Raw genomic sequence first — 19,993 nt, forward strand, 5'->3', positions numbered from 1 at the left:
GCGCCAAGTCGAAGTACTCCCAAAAGTGCTATTACGCCATAAAATATAGTTACTCTTTTAAATCCGCTTAGAAAAGCGCTATGTTTTATTTTGTACCACCAAACTTGCTCGTATAACTACTCGTCTTAAATAGGAAAAACGTTGATGTGTTTGGTCACTTCTAACTTTATCTCTAAATGGTACCATTGAATGAATGGGGCTAAGCTAAATGCTATCGTAGTGTCGCAGCGTGCTCCAGCGCTTACGTGCACACACACAGATGATAGAGGGATGATTCAACAGTTCTAAGTTAAGGTAAAAACATATTTTAATATTGAAAATGAGTAGACTATTCCTTTAATATATTACTTTTCAAGTTTCAATAAGGTTTGCTAGTACCACAGCCTTATTCCTTTATCACCTTGTTTAGGAGATGAGGTTGCTGGAGGCATCAGTTTAAAGAGAGAGAGAGAGAGAGACACAGAAAGTTTCACAGGTGAGCAATGAAAAATTAATGTTACAGTTTGTGAAAGAGGTCTATGAAGGAAGAGAGGGTGTGTTTGTGTCATGGGTGGTGCTTAATTCCATCCCAGGTGCACATACGCGTGTTTCTGGTGCGTTTATATCAAATTTAAAATGATATATATCCATCCCCCACACTTTTAAAAAGCTTGCTACGCCCCTGGGGTGTATATATAAGCTGATTTGTTTGGTTTTCAGCTTACAAACTCCTGGGAAAACTTCTGGGTATTGTGAATGAAGTGTTTGTTTGAGGTCCGTTATTTCTGCAATGGTTGTGTCAATGTCACTCCAAGTTTCATAGCACTATCTCTCCCTAATAACAGTTCTCCAGTCTCTTTGATGACAATGAACTCACAGATACCCCTTGGGTGTCTTTTCTAGCGTCACACTCAAAAGCTCCCTTTATTGGCAATGGCTTATCAGATTTCCTCTCAGTTTCTGGTATGTATTAATGACATTTGATATTCATTGATGTATTCATTCAGTCTTTCCCATGTACTTTCGTCAATGATACTGCTGGTTGCACCTGAGTCTACAAGATTTTCAAATAGCAAACTTGGTTGACTGTTTGCTGCTTTACATTTTCAGTGATGTTCCTCTATCTGTTTGCAGAGCACAGCAGCCTCCAATGCGCAATTTAGTGCAAGGTTACTGTAGTTGACGAACATTTGCCTATAGTATGGCATCACGAATTTGATTATTCATGTCATCCGCAAATGCACAGTCTCTTGCTGCCTACTGCTGAACTGTCTCTCCAGGGTGTTGGGAACGTAAAAAAAAAAAGATTGCCTTGCATACTCTATACAGTATTTATGCGTAGCAAAATATGCATTAAAAACCTTGACATCTGCGTTATAATACGTCCTCTCCCGTGTTTGCCAGGGTTGAGAAAATATCCTGAACATCAGGTCCAGAATAATGCAAAAAGTGCTCTGCGTCTCTGGCAAACTGCCGCTGCTGCATCCTCATCGATTGTTTGTCATTTTCCGTCTGCATAAAGTTCTCTCCCTAAGTGATTAGTTTTATGACATCGATAGCACTGTTTATTCATCTTACTTCATTCTGCTTCTTGTCTTTCCTTAAGTTTTTCTTTCATTTGCTTTCCTCCTTTATTCGAGATGCGATTCACAGACTCTTGTTCAGGTATAGATGTCTCACTAACTGATGATTTTCCTCTATCTGTTTACAGAGCACAGCAACTTCCAATGCGCAATTTAGTGCAAGGTTACTGTAGTTGACGAACATTTGCCTATAGTATGGCATCACGAATTTGATTATTCATGTCATCCGCAAATGCACAGTCTCTTGCTGCCTACCTGAGAGGCAATGTAAACTGCTGAACTGTCTCTCCAGGGTGTTGGGAACGTAAAAAAAAGATTGCCTTGCATACTCTATACAGTATCGTCTCTGGCAAACTGCCGCTGCTGCATCCTCATCGATTGTTTGTCCTTTTCCGTCTGCATAGAGTTCCAATGATGTCAGCCACCTCTGCTTTATTTGTATAAAACGCTTACACAGTCACTTGCTGATTCACAAAAAGTGAATGTGCTTGTTTGGTATGCCCTCTGCACTTAAAAAACACTGTATATTATATCAATATTGAATTTATATTGTGCTAAATAAATAAAAATAGATCCTAGTAGTCATAAAGCAGATACTGTAACAACAATGTACCGGACAGAGGTAGAGAGAGACCAAAATGGTCAGTGGAAATGATGAAAGGTTAAAAAAAAGTGAAGGGTACAACTACAAACCTGCACATACACAGACATAACCCAAAGAGAAAGAAAAAATGAAACTTACATTTATGTATAATGTTTATTTTATGTGAACAATGAAATAAAAATTTTCCTTCGCAGATCCTCCAGAATCAGTGTTGATAATTCCAGACAAGCCAACAGCGCCTAAAGAATTTCAGTGTTTAGTTGAGTCTAATCCAAGACCGACCAACTACACATGGACTAGGTAATTCATGCATGTTTTTTAAAGTCTTCACAGTTTTATCAGCCTGATTTCACAGGAATTTGTACGTATTTCAAAAGTTCAAAAATTAATATGAATTAGTACGATGTGAATCATACCAAAAGGTACCATTTAAAAAAAAAAACTTGAAAACCCACCCCGATCCCCAATCAGTCACAGAGGTGGAAGCAAATCGTACAAAAACGTGTGAATGTGGTCGTACGAATTAATGTATATTAGCCACTTTGTAAAGTATATGAATTGCCATGAGATTGTGTTGGTTTTAAAGATTATATTACTTATCTACTTATCTAGTTATATTTAAATTAATTCGTAATAAGTTTGTGCATCATATGTTTGACCAATCACAGGTTGCAGCACTACCCAATAATTCCTCTGCTGCTTGAAAGACCAGTTTGTTGGTTTGTGGTCTTTCACAAAACTAAAAACAGTTTGTAAAGGTAAAGTTAAGCAAGATTTAACATATGCAGTTCATAAGGTTTGCAGGTGTTGAAATAACAATGTCATTTTAAACAGAAAAATATCTGTCACTGCATGGCAGGGAAGATATAAGGAGAGTATCTATTTGTACCACACTTTAATTTAACAAAATAACAAAGAAGAGCCAGAATGACAGGGATAACAAAAAGACAGCAGAGAACACTGCAGCAGATTTACATTCACACTTGCAAAGACAGGAACCAACAGAACTAAACTGAAAACACCGAACTATATATACACAAAAGATTATGAGATCATTCAAATGATGTTCTCAGAGCTTAACTTAATGTCCTCCAGGGAATATCTACCCTTTACCTTTTCATGTTGCCTGTGTAGATTTAATATGGCAGACTTCAGCAAATCACCTTGACAGAGTAATCATAAAGTATGTCTCTCTTTGAACAGAGTAAATAAAACTACTCTTCAACTTGAAGGAAACAAGCTTCTTGTCGCAAAACTGTCCCCTGACTTTAATGGCCTGTACATCTGTAAAGCTTCAAACCAGTATGGAAGCTCTTCAGGTTCCCTGTATATTCATGTTCATACTGGTGAGTCGTGTTGTTTGTATATTTTAATGAGACTGTAATGTTTAATTAAATTTTTTGACATGGTTAAAGGGATAGTTCACCCCCTCATGTCAAAGTTTGAGGATGTTTACTTTGAAATAATTTGTAACAATTAAAACTATTGTAATTTTTAAAAATCTGTGCTTGGGTTCTGAAGGACAGTGAAAGACATTGTGAGTTCCAACAACATGATTACAAAGTTATCATGTCTGGGTGAACTATTCCTTTAGATTTCTCCTGAATGTTAAATGTTTGCCAATATTGAGTATGCCTTACACAAATACAATTAAAGTACATTAAAAAGTATTTGTTTATTCTTTGTAAACAAGGGTGGGTGGTGCACATCCTAATGTGGGATTAAATGTAACAGAGACCTGAGACCTTTCACATATAGCCCTATTCAGATGGTAATTGTTTTTCAAAAGGATGTCTATAAAACATATATTTGCTTGTCTTATTAGTGATAAAACTCATGTGTTCTGATGAAGATAAATTCATGGTGGATATGTGAGTTAATAATTCTCAACACCTGGATGTAAAATTAAATGCATTTTAAAATGTTATTTGTACCTCTTGCTGGTATGATAGACATTTTAAATGTTTTTGTGATTTTCTTCTCTAACATATGGTTTCATCAGACGCAAGTGCATATTGTCGTGGTTACGCGTCTGTGTGGAACTTAACCTCCGGTCTTTGTTGATGTAATGGTCTGACTAGTTGCTAAACTGAACTCTGGAACAAGTACTTTGTCGAAAATAACAAATCTTTTCCTTTCCTAAAAATGAGGGAATATGGCGATCATGGATTATCGCTATTTGAAAGGAGGTTTGGCAGCCGATCTGCAGTTAAGATTGCAAACATTATAAACATTTTACACAGTAACGTTAGCTCAGTGTAGTTTTTGAAAGATTACACAAGTGAACAGAACATGCAGTTTTTAAATAAAGGTTTTTATTATTAAGGGAAAACAAAATCCAAAACTACATGTGTGAAAAAGTTTTTGCCCCCTGTTAAAACATATCTTAACTGGGGTTTATCACACCTGCGTTCAGTTTTTTCTAGCCACACCCAGGCCTGTCTGCCATCAATAAATCACTTAAATAGGAGCTGCCTGACAAAGTGAAGTAGACCAAAAGATCCTCAAAAGCTAAACATCATGTTGAAATCCAAAGATATTCAGGATGAGAAATGAGAAAGAAAGTAATAGAGATTTATCAGTCTGGTAAATGTTATGAAGCCATTTATAAAGCTTGGGATTTCAGCGAACACCAGCAAGAGCAAAATTATCCCAAGAGCGCAGCGATGACTCATCCAAGAGGTCACAAAAAACCTCACAACAACATCCAAAGAACTGCAGGCATCACACAACTCGGTTAAGGTCGGTGTTCATGACTCCACCGCTAGAAAGAGACTGGCCAAAAATGGCCTGCATAGCATTTCCAAGACCAAAACCACTGCTGAGCAAAAACAACTTAAAGGCTTTTCTCAGTTTTGCCAGAAAACATCTTGATGATAATCAATATTTAAATTTGTAAGGTGATTTGAAACATTACAACAAGTCTGACAAATATGGAAAAACATAAAAAATCTGGAGGGCCAAATTTTTTTTACACCACTGTATAAAAGGTGTCAATGTATAAAGTTTATGCAACGAAATTCAGAACAAAGGTAAGTGCGTGACCTTTTCAAGAGGATGTGCAGAATCACTTTTGCATTGATCCCATTTTAGAAGCTGAGAGATGTGGAGTCGGACGGCAATTAAATTAAAAACAATCTTGGTATTGTGAGAAAACAGTTGATAATTCAACTGGGAATGTTTACACATGTGGTCGGAGAAAAACACTGACATTTTGGATTTGTATGCCAATAAATCAATGACTACCCCCTATAAATGTTGAAAATACTTCACGTTCCCATGAGAAGCAATAATGTCCCAACAGAGCATAAAAGTGTTTTGCTTAAAGGCGCAAAAGAGGATGTTTTTCGCGACCGAGAATCCAAAAACGGTTACTGAGTTTTTTAAATGAGCGCATGCGTAAGAACAGCCTCCCGCCTTCACAGGTCATTTCTAGGGAACGCCTTCCTAAACTCGTGCACGAACGAGTGTTTGGGCGCACTCACATTATCCAAACCAAACCGCGCTCGGGCGCGTTTGACCCCCAAAGCCTGGTTTGTTTGACTAGTGTGATCGCTTCGTTCCGCGCCCGGGCGCGGATTGTTTAATCGCGCCGCGGCCAGGTTGCAGAGGTGGGCCGGAGCGCGGTTCACTTGGGCTCAGGCGCGGAAGGCTGTGGTGTGAGCGCAATCGCGCCTGAGCGCGATTCAAAAGGTGAAGACGTCAGTTGCGCGACCACTCACCTTCATCTGCCTCCGTAAAAACCTTTTGCTGCGCGCCGCGGGGTTACGTGAATGTCCGAGCTGCGCACGTGACAGATGAACTAAGCAATATGATGACATGTGAGAGGGCTGTCTGTAATCGCGCACCAAACGACTCCGAATGAAAAACACAGACTTATCATTACGGTGGGTTCCAGTGTTAAGAGAGCGCTTTACTTCCTGCTTTTTCAAAACAATCGCATCTTAATGACGAAAGCGCGACCTGACTCGGATCGATAAGAAGTACAGTGTGAGTGCGTGCACCTGGGGGAGTAGGGAGGGGTGGCAATCGCGCCCAGGCATGGTTTGGTTTGGTTGGGATAATGTGAGTGCGCCCTTTGTTTGCCACAGGCATATGCTGTGTCGCGTCAGTGAATTCATTCTATGATATGATAATAAACACATAAGACGTTAAAACGTTAGATCAGTCGACGCTAACTTACTCCCATTTCAACTAGCATGTAGCAGACTGGTCACTGCCTTACAACTACAGTACAATAACAACGTCAATATACCTGAATAACAGTACAACAATAATTACATTCACAAAGAAAGAATAATCACTGTTACCTGTTGAGAAGATTTTTTGCGAACTGCGCGTCTGTCTTGACACCTCTCTGTTCCTTCATTGCTCTCCAGTGTTTAAATGTTTCTCCAATAACGACTCTGGTTACATTACGTTCTTCTGACAATTTTCTCCTATTCCCAGAGGTTTTAAAAAAGTCTTTCTTTTGCATCCTACTTCAGGTTTTTTCTCTTCCATGGTGCAGATTCGAGGAGGAAAGCAGGATCGACAATGAAAACAAACCGAAACTAAAGACGGAGTTTCATGCGCTATGCGCATGCGTCGCCTGTGTAAAGTTACTGGAGCGCGCACGTATCTCACAAGGATCGTAATGGCAGTGATTGACAAGCCAGAGGGCCAATGATGATTGCGATGACCGCAAGAGCAATTGGCTGATGTTTTTAAGGCCTTATCTTGTGCACAGATGACGTATATTAATATTATTACTTTCAGTGCACCTAATAAATAGTTTTTTATCATTTCGTTAAGACAGTTACAAGTAATATTGCAAAAATGTATAAAACAAACATCCTCTTTTCCACCTTTAAAACACCATTTTAAACATGTCAGCAATTACCAGCAACTGTCAGTTTAACGTAAATACATTTTCACACATCAGGGTTAGTTATAGCACTTTTTTTACAACTGAGCCATCAAGTGTACAACTGTATTGAAATAAAAACAAATTTCATAATTTTTAGTAAAATGAAAACAGATACAATCTAAAAAAAAATGTGTGTTAAATAGCACTAAAAACTTGTGATCATAGGGGAAACATTTTTAGTGCTATATAGCACCTATAAACCACCATAAGCGCTGATATATAGCACCACTATAGCTCCATTTATGGTTCAATAGACCCTTTTAGAGCCTACATCACAATAATGTCACAGTCAGCTGGAGGCAAACAAAGGAAAAACTGCAGGCAGACAAAGCAGCATAGAATCTGCTACAAAAGAAACGCAAATGTCATGCTGTTGTGTAAGTACCGGCTCAAATTTTACATTTTATTTTATACCTACTGCCAGCCAAAGACGACGACAGCTGTAATTAAATGCAACGAAATGAGCAGACACAAATGATAATCAAAAATACTTGCAATTGCAGTGCACACTTATATCATGTCCATGCCCGTCCAGCAGATAGATATGGACATCTAATGATTTATACTCCCTTAATTTCTCTTTAATATACACACTCAATTTCTCTATGCAGATATTAGGCTACTAACTTAACTGAAGGTAATCCTGTGAGTGAGGTCAATCAGTCTGGTTCCATCCATTAAAAGTTAACGTTTTCAAATGGCCTTTATGGTCCTGGACATTGTGTGCCTTACATAATCGTTATTGTTATTCTTTTTTGACTTTACAATAAGTTTGTATTGGTTAACATGACTTAATGCATTAGCTAACATGAACTAACAATGAACAAAGGTTATTTGTTTAAGTTCATGATAATTTTAGCATTTACTAATATATTATTAAAATGAAAAGTTTAACTAAAATGATCATAACCGCAGCGGTCATCATCAGTCCTTCTGCAGGGGTAACCACACTATTATAAGTTATGTTCGAATTCATGTTGCGCTGCAAGAACCGCAAGTAGATGACATCAAAATAACGCGATTCAAAAAATCATACAGAAGAGTTTGCTTTTGAATCTCTCTCGCAATGCTTTGATGTCATTTGCCTGCTGGTTCTTGTAACGTAGCAAGGGCAACTGCCATACTCTGCTTGCTATGCAAACAGCACCTCTGTGAACCAATCAGTGGTCTTTCTGCCTCCACGTAAAACTCTGCCCACAACAAACAACACAATGTTTACTAAGGGGCTGTTTATACGTATGAAGATGCATTTTGGTTGATGAGAGACACATTCACGTTTACACCTGGAATTATAGTCTCTTTTGTCCACTTTCGACCACGATTTTCTGAGGTGATTGTCTGTTCCTTTGCTTTCGTTTAAAAGCAAGCGGGAGGAATGACAGGTTTAAAGGGATAGTTCAGCCAAAAATGATATTAAACCCATGATTTACTCACCCCGAAGCCATCCGAGATGCATATGTCCATCATTTTTCAGACGATGGCATTTTCATTTATTTTAGAAAATGTTTTAGATCTTTCAGTTAATCAAATGTGAAGTTATAGGGTCCAAGTCCTATACCTTCAAGTCCAAAAAGTGTGCATCCATCCTTTACTAAATAAATCTAAACGGCTCCACGATGATAAAGAAAGTCCTTCTGAGGGTAATCCGCGCAGTTTCGTTGTAGAAATATCCACATATAAAACTTTATTAACCAAAATAACTTGCATCCGGTAATGCCGCCATGAAAAAACAGATGTACTGTGAAATCCTTAAAGAGAAGATGCTACCATCACTCTGTGCCCTTGGTCACCGGGCAATCTTTTTAAATGATTGTGACCCAAAACACACATCTAAGGTCACTAATTCATTTTAGAAGAAGCACAGGGTAAAAGTGATTCAGACGTATGGAGAGTTCTAAAAGACAAGCAGAATGTCATTCTCCATCCAGGATCTAAAAAAGGTCTTTGTTCAAGAATAGAGAATAAAAGATGGAACTGTATGTTGTCAACTTCTTTATTCAATGTCTAGAAGAATTAGTGCTGTTTTTAAAAAGGAATGGAGGCCATACCAAATATTAGATGGAATTTTTGTAGGGTGTACTCATTTGCATCACCTCTTTTGATTTAAATGTGTTATTTTTCCTATCCTTAAGATGGTAAGTGACTTTTACTCTTATGTTAAGAAACATAAATGTTTAATAAAATTGGTGTGTAAAAATACAGCAAATTGGTCTCATATTTACTGACAAATGGAGAAAAATCTTAATTTTCTAAGGGGGTGTACTCATTTATGCTGTGCACTGTATACAAACTGGAGATGTGTACTTAGTTGTTGTCATAGAATATTGTATTGTTTCACTATATTGGTGTTTTAAAGAAAAGTAACATGCTTGCAACATGAGAAATAAGTGATTAGCCAACAAGCTTGTATCCAAAACAGATATTATGTACACAATGGTCTATTGTCATTTCAAATGAGGTCATATGTCACTTCTTATTTAACAATCCACATTTTCTGAGGTTCTTGTCCTGAGGAAATTTGTAAAATTATGTTTTTTCTGTGTTTTGATGTCTGAATGACCAGCATCACAGTACAAAATGATACATTTAAAGCACACACTTTTGACATCATCCCTTACAGCTTCGGTTTGGAATTAACATGGCGGTGGACTGAATAAGGTGTATAGAAGGATGTTAGGTGGATGTGTGGATCTTTATTTCTTAAACAATATCCACCTCACATGTTTCAACAGAATATTATTCAATTATTTTTGTTTAAATTGACATTTTTTAGCTCTAATCAATCTCAAATATTATTGAAGAATTGAACCAAAACTTGTTGTGGTCACTAACATTATTAAGACCTAAATATTGCATACAGCACAGGATATGTATTTTAGTGTAGATACGGAGAAACAATAATGAGATATTTTGAATGTGTTAAGGCCATATTCTCATATGTTTTACAACATGAACATTACTCTGCTCTATTGTAGTCTATACTGTTAAAGTGTACCGGTAATCATTGTAATGATGTTTGGAATAACATTGTTATTGTAGAAGTGTGACCTCTAACAGCTCACCAATCTTTTCTTATTTCTTGTTTCCTATAGAGTCCAGTAGTGTTTGTTGGGGTCTGTTTAGTTTCAGCATTATTAGTGCTGTTCTTTGCCTTCTGGGATATTATGCATTTAAGGAGTGGTAAGTATGTCCACTTTATTTCATCAGGGTTTACAGTTTTGGTATAGATGTGTTTTATTTACTAACTTTATTTTTACTTTAGGAGAAAGAAGCAAAATCCCCGAAATGAAAACCAGGTCTGTTTTTACATCAGATTGTATGAAACCATTCAATTGTTGTTGATTATTCTTTTAAGCTAAATTTGCAAAACAATTATCTCTAGGGTACCAGTGCAGGCAGCCAAGAACCTCAAGAACAACCAATGTTATAATGTGCACAAAGCATGGATGTGCATCATACGTCTTGAAAAATGAAGCTTCTGGCTTATTTATTGCCCTCTCCATGCAAACGAATAGGACATTATTTACACTTCCAATACACTTTTCCGAAAGTGTCTCAGCCCCTCAACAAAGATATTGGACTTCCTTCTTTTAATGATGCAAAATGATAATTTTTACATAATTGAAAGACAGAAGTGCAAGACTGAAATCTGTATTTCTCCTGTCTCAGTGGCAACTGAGGAAATGATGCATGACCATTCAAAAACATGACTGGGGTAACTATACAAAGCTTAATGCAAATGGGTGAAGTGTCCCTTTAAAGGAAGCAGTTAGACAAGATAAATATTTTTAGTAAATTGACTTCTACTCTATTAAAAGACAATAACAAATACTATAAATGTAAACATTTAATAGAAAAAGGTTTTGTTACAGTTTTCTACGCAAGGGCGTCACCATCTTGCAATACCGCAGCATGTGACATCACAGGCTTGGTTGCCCTGACAGTTGAGTACAGATAAAAAAAAGATAAACACTGTACATAAACTGCAACTGAAATGGATAACAGTACTGATTCACTCACTGTCTGTAGCAAAACTGATAAGAAGGAGCCATCGATGGGCAGGGCATGTGAATGGATCAGTAATTTTCCACCAAAGCATAAAGTTCCTGTATGAATCCTCAAGTATACTTTAGTTGGTGCAGCCCTGAAAGTTGTAAGAAATTGAAGTCTGCTTCGACTCAAATTCCACTCTAAAATATATTATGAACATGGTTAGAATGCATGGTTGAGTTTCAAAGCGTATGAGTGTGCACTTGAGATGGCCGTAGAAAGTGAACCAGACATGATCTGCTCGATGCTCTGCTTTGCGTGTGTGTGATGTCTGCTCAATCATGCACACACGCACTGAGGAGTGCGTTCGAGTGGAGTGCACTCGTCAGAAACATCTTCTAAGGTCTTCTGATGCCTTGTTGCTTTTAGCGTTTATCTTTTTTCTGTTGGTCTAGCTTGTGGGTTGTAGTGTTAATTACATTTCCCAAGACACACACAAGTTTGACCTGACGTCCTCCATTTGGACAACAAAGCACCTGAACACAGCAAGCTCTTAATCACGACTCTTAATTCAGTGGCGGTGGATTATAATTTAAAAGAATCTGTTGAAACTGATTTTATGTCTTTAGTTTCTCACACAGTAGTGCAGTAGGCCCGATTTAGGTATGAAATATTTATATATTTATGTTCATTTTGCGTGATCCATAGCAGTGAGTGTTTTTTGCTCATAACTTTTTATAGTCATATTAATGAGTGATTTGTATTTAGGATTGAGTATTTAATCACCACAACCCGCATTACTTTAGTATCTCAAAAGATATCAGTTCTGTCTGTTGAATATCATGACAAACCAAAGATGAAAATGTTACTATTAAAACAGCAGAAAAAAATATTAATTGCTTTATTATTTGTACTATTTTGTCGATCCTGCACCCGCATTTTATTTGAATGTGCTTGAGGATTCAGTTTCTCTTTTTTCCTCTTGCGTGGGAACTGACATACACGCAAAATGAGGCTGGAAATATGCGATGTTGTGATCTTTAATGGAAGAAAGGCCTTGCATGCTTTATAAATGAAACCCAGGGTCTTTCATGTTGGTGCTATTTTGTCATGTTATTTTACTTTTTTCTTTTTTTTGCTATTTTAATCATAACATTTCCATCTTTGATGTCATGTATCTTTTTTTATGTAAATATTTTTATAACTTTTTAATACTACATTATTAGAAATACTTGTGGACATTAGAAATACTTGTTTTACATACAGGGCTTAGATTAAGCCAGGAGTAAGTTAAAATAAAGCAATAAGCCCCAAGAAGCAGTGGGTTACCAGTGCATTTTATAACAGCTAAGGGGCGTCGTTAGGCACGACGCGAAGCAGAGTGCCTAAAACCCCCTTAGCTGTTATAAAATGCACTGTAACCCCACTGTTTCGCGGGACTTATTGCTTTTATAAAACGGTTACTTCATATACATAGCAGGATTTCATAAAATAAAACACAAATAAGTTGTAATTATATTAGTACAAATATTACTCTTCCGCCAAACAAAGTAGTTCCTCAGAATCAAGAGTGGCTGCAACAGATGGCAGTTCCCAACCAACACAGACGTAGCAAAGACACAATGAAAATATGATTTAAGACTGGGGTGTTTATTTTATAAATCAACATTCATCTAATTTAATTTAATTTATACATTAACATTTATATCGTGCAACTGTTGAAGTGATGAACAAATATGCTTGGAAGCATGCTTAACTCTTTCCCCGTCAGCGTTTTTTTTTAAGTTGCCACCCAGTTTTAGTTTAATGCCTTACAGAAAAAATTATCTTCTTTAAATAAACATAAAATATCAAATGAAAGAACAGACCATCCGCTTTCAAACAACAACAACAAAAAAACCTTCATTTGTTCTCATATCAGTTATCACCTCTCAACTTTTCAGCTAAAAGCGGAGATAAGTAAGGGATAATGTAGAGGCAGCCGGTAGTTATCGGGAAATAAGCCCCGACAGTGTGATCAGGACCCGACGCGAAGCGGAGGGTCTTGTATCACACTGAAGGGGCTTATTTCCCGATAACTACCGGCTGACTCTACATTATCCCGCTTATTACACGGCTACTTGTCACATAAGAAAAAAAACTGGACATGAATATGAATTTGAAACATTTTATTGGCATATTTGTTTTAAATTAACATTTTTATCCTTCCGCGAAACTTTGCACAGATGCAAAATGATCGTAATACCTTATTAAGATCCTCTGCTTCATACTTGTCTGTCTCCATTTTTTCTCTTTAACCAGTCTTTGAGAAGTTTTAATGCCCATTCTGTATTTTTTTGTGTGTTGGCTTCGTAGCTGTCATGCTCTATTTTGTCAAGTTCAGTCTCAGTAAGCTGTCTGTGTCTTGTCGTGGTTGTCGAGTGTTTGTCACAAGATGGCGCCAAACAGACAGTAATCTTTATTGATCTTTATTGGCGCGGAGCGATCTTACTCGTAAAAGTAGTACCGGCTATGCGTTATTATTTTGGAGCGGTTATTATTCGAAAAGAACGAACCTCCAAATGTCTCAACTGACCAATCAGAATCAAGCATTCCAGAGAGCCGTGTAATAATTCCATTTATGTGAAGAACTTTTGTAAGAGATCAGATTCAGAGCTCCATTAAAACTTTACACGTCACGCTAAATCCACAACAACGCTGTTGTGTCGAGTGAATGCGTCAGTGTTTAAGTTGGGTAAGATTGCCATCTAGTGGATAATAACGGAAATATCAATTTAAGACAAAAAGAACTCTGAGAACGTTTTCTCTTTATTGACGAAGTGACTTAACACTATCTATGACATTTATCTGGATATCGCCATAATTGTGCAAATGTAGAAAAATAAAAAAATGATTAAAGACTGTGGTGTTTATTTTCATAAATCAGTGGCGCAGTGATACTTATGTAATACGGTCTGAACCGTGGGTTTACCGGGGTATTTTATCACGGCTTAGAACGCTTTTCAACCAATCAGAATGAAGAACCAGAACGAGCCGTTTTATGTTTTATGATTTAAGTTACTTTAATAAATGTGCCAAAGAAAAACATTAGTGTTTTTAAAGCTTTGATTGTGTTTACAGTGCTCAATATAACGTGTTAATATTTCACTTTTCACACAATTGACTTATCTGTATAGCGCTGTTTTCACTGTCCTAAAAACAGGCTGATGTCTTCCTTGTTCTATGAAGTCCCTCCTTCAGAAATACGTATAGATTTCTGATTGTGTAGTTTTTTTAGTGTTTTGTGATTCGACAGCAGTTTAGCTTGCGGTTAGCTTAGCTGGCGACTGACTTATTCCTGTGGGCGGAGTCTAGTCAAAAACTCTTATATTGACGTCATTCAACCGAGAAGTAGAGGGCTGTAGTCCAAACCGGCCGTTCGCTGTAGGCTTTGAAAGGCGAATTCTGTTAAAGAAAGTATATCGCCTGACAGTGAACTTTGAGCTTTATCATTTTACAGGTATTATTTATGCTCTAACAGCAACATTACACACTAACTAAAGTTTGAAAAATGGCATAAGGAAGAACGTGACCTTTAATAGTGTACATGTTCAGACAAAACAATGACACTGATATATTTTAAATTAACTTTGCAAGGTTTTTTTAGTTAATTATGCATTTAGTTCTGGCCCTGTCTGCAATACTGGCCTTGAATTTTGTTTAATAGTTGTTTAATTAGCAAGCTTTTAATTGCTGTAAATTTATGGATAGCCTACATCAGGGCTATTCAAATCTTACCCTGGAGGGCCGGAGCACTGCATAGTTTAGCTCCAACCCTGATCACACACACCTGAGCAAGCTAATCAAGGTCTTCATGATTACTAGACAATCACAGGTGGGTAAGTTTGATTAGGGTTGGAGCTAAACCATGCATGCAGTGCTCCGGCCCTCCAGGGTAAGATTTGAATAACCCTGGCCTACATGATCAGTGTCATCTCAAAAAATTATTAACAAATGCAAGAAAAGGATTGTACCTCAAAAATGCTTTTTCTGTAAAAAAACAGGAGATAAAGAATTTACAAACGTGGAAACCGAAACATTTCAGCACTCGACAGCTGTGTTTTAAGATTACTTAAGATTCTCATTTCACCATATCCACAGGTACAAAGTCAGGATATACAATAAATCTGTGGGGTAGCATTAAAAAAAACATTTCAAAATAGATGCAATATTTGCATTTTTTTAAAGCAAAACCTTTAATTATTTAAAGGTGCAGTGTGTAAATTTTTGCGGCATCTAGTGGTAAGGTTGCAAATTGCAACCAACGGCTCAGCCCACTGCTCGCCCCTTGCTTTTGAAATCCATAGAGAATCTACAGTAGCCGCCACCGGAAAAACATGTCATCGTCAGAGACAAAAAAGTTTGTCCGTTCAGGGCTTCCGTAGAAACATGGTGTCACAAAATGGCGACTTCCACGTAAGGGGACCCTCATGCATATAGATAAAAACATCTCATTCTAAGGTAATAAAAACGTAGTGATTCATTATAAAAATGTCTTTATACACCCATAATAATGTAGTTTTGTATATTATATTGCATTTATGTCAAGAGATCCTTCTAAAAATTACACACTACACATTTAACAGGCTGCAGGTGAAGCAGCTCTTTACACTTTGTAATGTCTTATAATCGGTCCTCCTTTAAGATACTCAATAATAATCTTTTATATTTTAATCCTTTAATTTTTCATATTTAAAAACGTTTGTGTGACTTTAGACTAGGTTTTAGTTGATCAATGGCGTAGTTTATTTTAGTTGCCTCAAAATTGCAACGCGCCAACAATGCGCCTGAACACACCTCGTTTTCAGATCAGAACGCCCATGGGCGCAAAATTGGGCGCATATGCATTTGCTATTTAAACAACGTGGTGCTAAACATGAAAAGGATAATTGCGCTGGGTTGAAACTAGCAAAAGACACTTGTGTCGTGCATTGCGCCGGTTGTATGATAGGGCCCTTTGTGTTTGTTGGTGTTTTTAGGTCGAGTTAACTCTGGGTTTTGGGGTGGCCGAGTAGCTTATTTTATTAGGTTGGGTCAACAGGTTATTTTACAGTACTTTATGCCACACTATATTCAAAACATTACCTTGCTTTTGTTGTGTCCTGATTTTTCGGTACTTCCCTTTGTTTCTTTTCCATGTAAAACTGCTTTGTAACAATGAATGATTGTAAAAAGCACTGTGTATACACATTTCCCAAGGGTTTTTTCCTCCTAGGACTTTTTTTCTTCCGGCTAAAAAAAGTACAGATTTTTTTCTCCTATGGGGTTTTCCAAGCCGGGGAGTCAGCTTAATTTAGCACTTTCTTCTATACGTTACATTAGTAATACGCTCGCTTATAATGTTGATTCATAGCCGCAGCAAATTCTGCTGCTTATGCTATCTGTATTATGTTATGCTATCTGTCGATTTTTCTGTGTTTTTCCTTGCTTCTATTAATGTAAAGCTGCTTTGAAACAATTACCAATTGTGAAAAGTGCTATATAAATAAAATTGAATTGAATTGTTTTATAATGTTTATTGAGTTGGCTTGAGCCATTTCAAGCTTAGTGGATTCAGAAAATGTCATGTGAGGGAACACAGTGGGCTTTGTTTTTGCAGTGTAATGTGGGAATTTTAAGTGAACAAACAATTCATTGGAGGGTTTTGTGATTAAGACAGTCCTTAAAAATGGCTGCCTCTCGGTGCCCTTACTGCTAAACATAGCAGCCAATTGGGTGGCACCCTGATGCATCTGTGGCTTGTGTGAGTTTTGATATCATTAATAGGCCCCAAAATTTAATCATTTACTCACCAACTTACCAAGAATTGTTTAAAAACTTATTTCTGGGTTTAAGTGAATGGTATTACCTTTTAAAAGACACAAAAACTTCATAAAATAAATCCATGCAACTCCAGCTGCATACCCTAGGTGTGGTAAAGGCATGAGTTAGTTAAAAAAAAAAAACTATACTTTATTTGAGAAAAATCTTTATCTGTAACACTGAAATAGATGCTCACAACCTCTTTATGCCACTGATGTGTTTGCTTCATTTGCAAACAATCGAAAAATTATTAATTTGTTTGGATAAAAGCTCCAAATCTGTGTTACCGACAGTGGGGCGACAGTGGTTCAGTGGTTCATGTAGGTTGTCTACAAACCGGAAGGTTGGTGGTTCAATCCCCGGCTCCACCGGACCAAGTGTCGAGGTGTCCTTGAGCAAGACACCTAACCCCAGCTGCTCCTGACGAGCTGGCTGGCGCCTTGCATGGCTGACACCGCCGTCGGTGTATGAATATAAATATACTTTATCTATTTAAAGTACTCCCTGAAGGTAAAACACATTAAACAATGGTATCATCCAGATAAACTTAGCATATTTTCCTTGTAGGTCAGGGCTATTCTAGTTCTTGAGGGTTGGTGTCACACAGAGTTTAGCTCCAACCTTAAACGAACAAACCTGAAGAAGCAAATGGAAGTCCACAAGATTATCTGAAAATTACAGGCAGGTGTGTTTGGTTAGGGTTGGAACTAAAGCCTCCGGGACCAGAATTAAATAGCCCTGTTGTTGGTTATCAAGACTGAATCTCAAACAAGGCCATGACTGCCCCAACCCATGACCATATGCCAGTAGCCTTTGTTGAAGCAGCAACTCAACAACAAGTTTTCCATGATGCCATTTATCTTTGGCACAAATTTAGTTAGTGAAGCCTAAAAAGTCAAATCAACATATGGTTTAACATTAGCAATTTCAGCTTTTTTTAACATATGTGTTACTGGGGTCCATGACGGAGCATTAAAGATTAAAAGAATATTTTATATTAAGTCAAAATACGAAATTTTGGACCCGGGACAGGGTCCTCAGGGTTGAAGAGGTAATTAGATTAGATTATTATACAAATATTATTATATTATTATAAAGTGTCATATTTATCTATATATTAATGATAGGATATCAGTTCATTAGTAAAATTGATTAAATATTGTACAATTATTACATTACTCCAAATACTTTATCCTAGACTATACATTAAAGGCGCAAAAGAGGATGTTTTTCGCTGACTGATAATCCAAAAACTGTTACTAAGTTTTTTAAATGAGCGTATGCATAAGAACAGCCTCCCTCCTTCACAGCTCATTTCTAGGGAACGCCTTCCAAAACTCGTGCACGAATATTTGAACACGAGTGTTTCTTTAACACCGGCATATGCTGTGTCGCGTGACTCACGTCAGTGGATTCATTATGTGAAATGATATGATAGTAAACACATAAGACGTTAAAACGTTAGATCAGTCGACGCTACTACCATTTCAACTAGCATGTAGCAGACTGGTCACTGCCTTACAACTACAGTACATGAACAACGTCGATATACCTGAATAACAGTACAACAATAATTATTCCCCAAAGAAAGAAAAATCACTGTTACCTGTCGATAAGAATTTTGCGAACTGTGCGTCTGTCTTGACACCTCTCTGTTCCTTCATTGCTCTCCAGCGTTGAAATGTTTATCCAATAACGACTTTGTTTACATTACGTTCTTCTGACAATTTTCTCCTATTCCCAGCGGCTTAAAAAAGTCTTTCTTTTGCGTCCTCCTTCGAGTTTCTTCTCTACCGTGGTGCAAATTCGAGGAGGAAAGCAGGATCGACAATGAAAACAAAACAAAACTTAAGACGGAGTTTCATGTGCTATGCGCATGCGTCGCCTAGTTACTGGAGCGCGCACGTCTCTCACAAGGATCGTAATGGCAGTGATTGACAAGCCAGAGGGCCAATCGCTGATGCGATGACCGCATGAGGAATTGGCTGATGTTTTTAAGGCTCTATCTTGTGCACAGATGACGTATATTAATATTATTACGTTCACTGCAGCTAATAAAGTCTTTTATCATTTAGTAAAGACAGTTTCAAGTAATATTGCAAAAATGTATAAAACAAACATCCTCTTTTGCACCTTTAAAAAACTGCCATGCTTTGTTTTTTTCCATTCTCTTTTTTCTTTGTTTCCATTTCAGATGAAGCTGCTTTGGTACGATAAAAATTGTTGAAAGCGCTATATAAATAAAACTGAATTGAACTGAAATCAACATGAAATACCACCAGAATCTTTTTGTTGTTGTTGGAAAGTACCTAGTTTTTCATTTTATATTTTGAGAAGATATTATTACAGTTTAGAGTCTATAAAAGATTGCAAACAATGCTTAAGAAGTGTCAAACTTTTATTATCTATATAACAGGTTTTTACCACCAATCTGTTAGAGTTAATAATGCTAAGTAAACACAGATGGTATATCAACATCCGTGTTACAACAAAGAGTTGGAGTCAGTAAGGCCGGCGTCTGTTATTTCAGTTGGCTTGGGGGAACCAGGTGTTTCCCTGCAATAACCCTGCTGTCTTTGTTTTGTTATCTGTGAGTTTTCATAGTAACGCTTTACAATAAGGTTGTATTTGATAACCTTAGTATACACTAGCTAACTTCAACTAACAATAAACAATATAGTTTTCAGCATTTATTAACCTTTGTTAATGTTAGTTAATGCTAGTATAGTTGTGCATTAAAGTCTCCCTCATCTTTGAGCATCAAAACAGCATATTTAAAAGTTTTACATGTCACAGTAATTTCTTCATGCTTAAAAACAACTTGAACTCTACACCTTTGCTCGCACGCTGACCTATCAACATGCAAATTGGTCCCCACTCTTTCACACTACCTCAGACCATAGATATACACTCTTAGTGTTGATAAGCTTCTAACACCTTATGTGTAATTTTAACACATTATGTGTCATTTTGTGTTAAAATAAAACCCAAGTTGTGTTAAAAGTAACAAAATGTGTTGTTTCAAGTGTGTTGTCCCAGTTGTTTTTATCACATTTGTTCCAAGAGTGTATAGATGCTACAATTGGC

The 19,993-nt window shown here is 37.1% G+C and overlaps 1 protein-coding gene across 1 annotated transcript in view; it reads left to right on the forward strand.

Annotated features, from left to right (window-relative positions):
• LOC135782605 (poliovirus receptor) overlaps positions 1-16,608 on the forward strand; it is a 57,400-nt gene extending 40,792 nt beyond the window's left edge. Inside the window, exons 4-8 of the mRNA XM_065292983.1 lie at positions 2,361-2,466; positions 3,370-3,512; positions 10,168-10,255; positions 10,338-10,371; positions 10,458-16,608. Of these exons, the coding sequence (XP_065149055.1) occupies positions 2,361-2,466; positions 3,370-3,512; positions 10,168-10,255; positions 10,338-10,371; positions 10,458-10,505 (419 nt within the window). The 3' untranslated portion in view covers positions 10,506-16,608. The remainder of the gene's footprint in view (positions 1-2,360; positions 2,467-3,369; positions 3,513-10,167; positions 10,256-10,337; positions 10,372-10,457) is intronic.
• The last annotated feature ends 3,385 nt before the right edge of the window (positions 16,609-19,993 follow it).

Source organism: Paramisgurnus dabryanus, chromosome 15, assembly GCF_030506205.2.
Source record: "Paramisgurnus dabryanus chromosome 15, PD_genome_1.1, whole genome shotgun sequence".
Lineage (NCBI taxonomy): Eukaryota > Metazoa > Chordata > Actinopteri > Cypriniformes > Cobitidae > Paramisgurnus > Paramisgurnus dabryanus.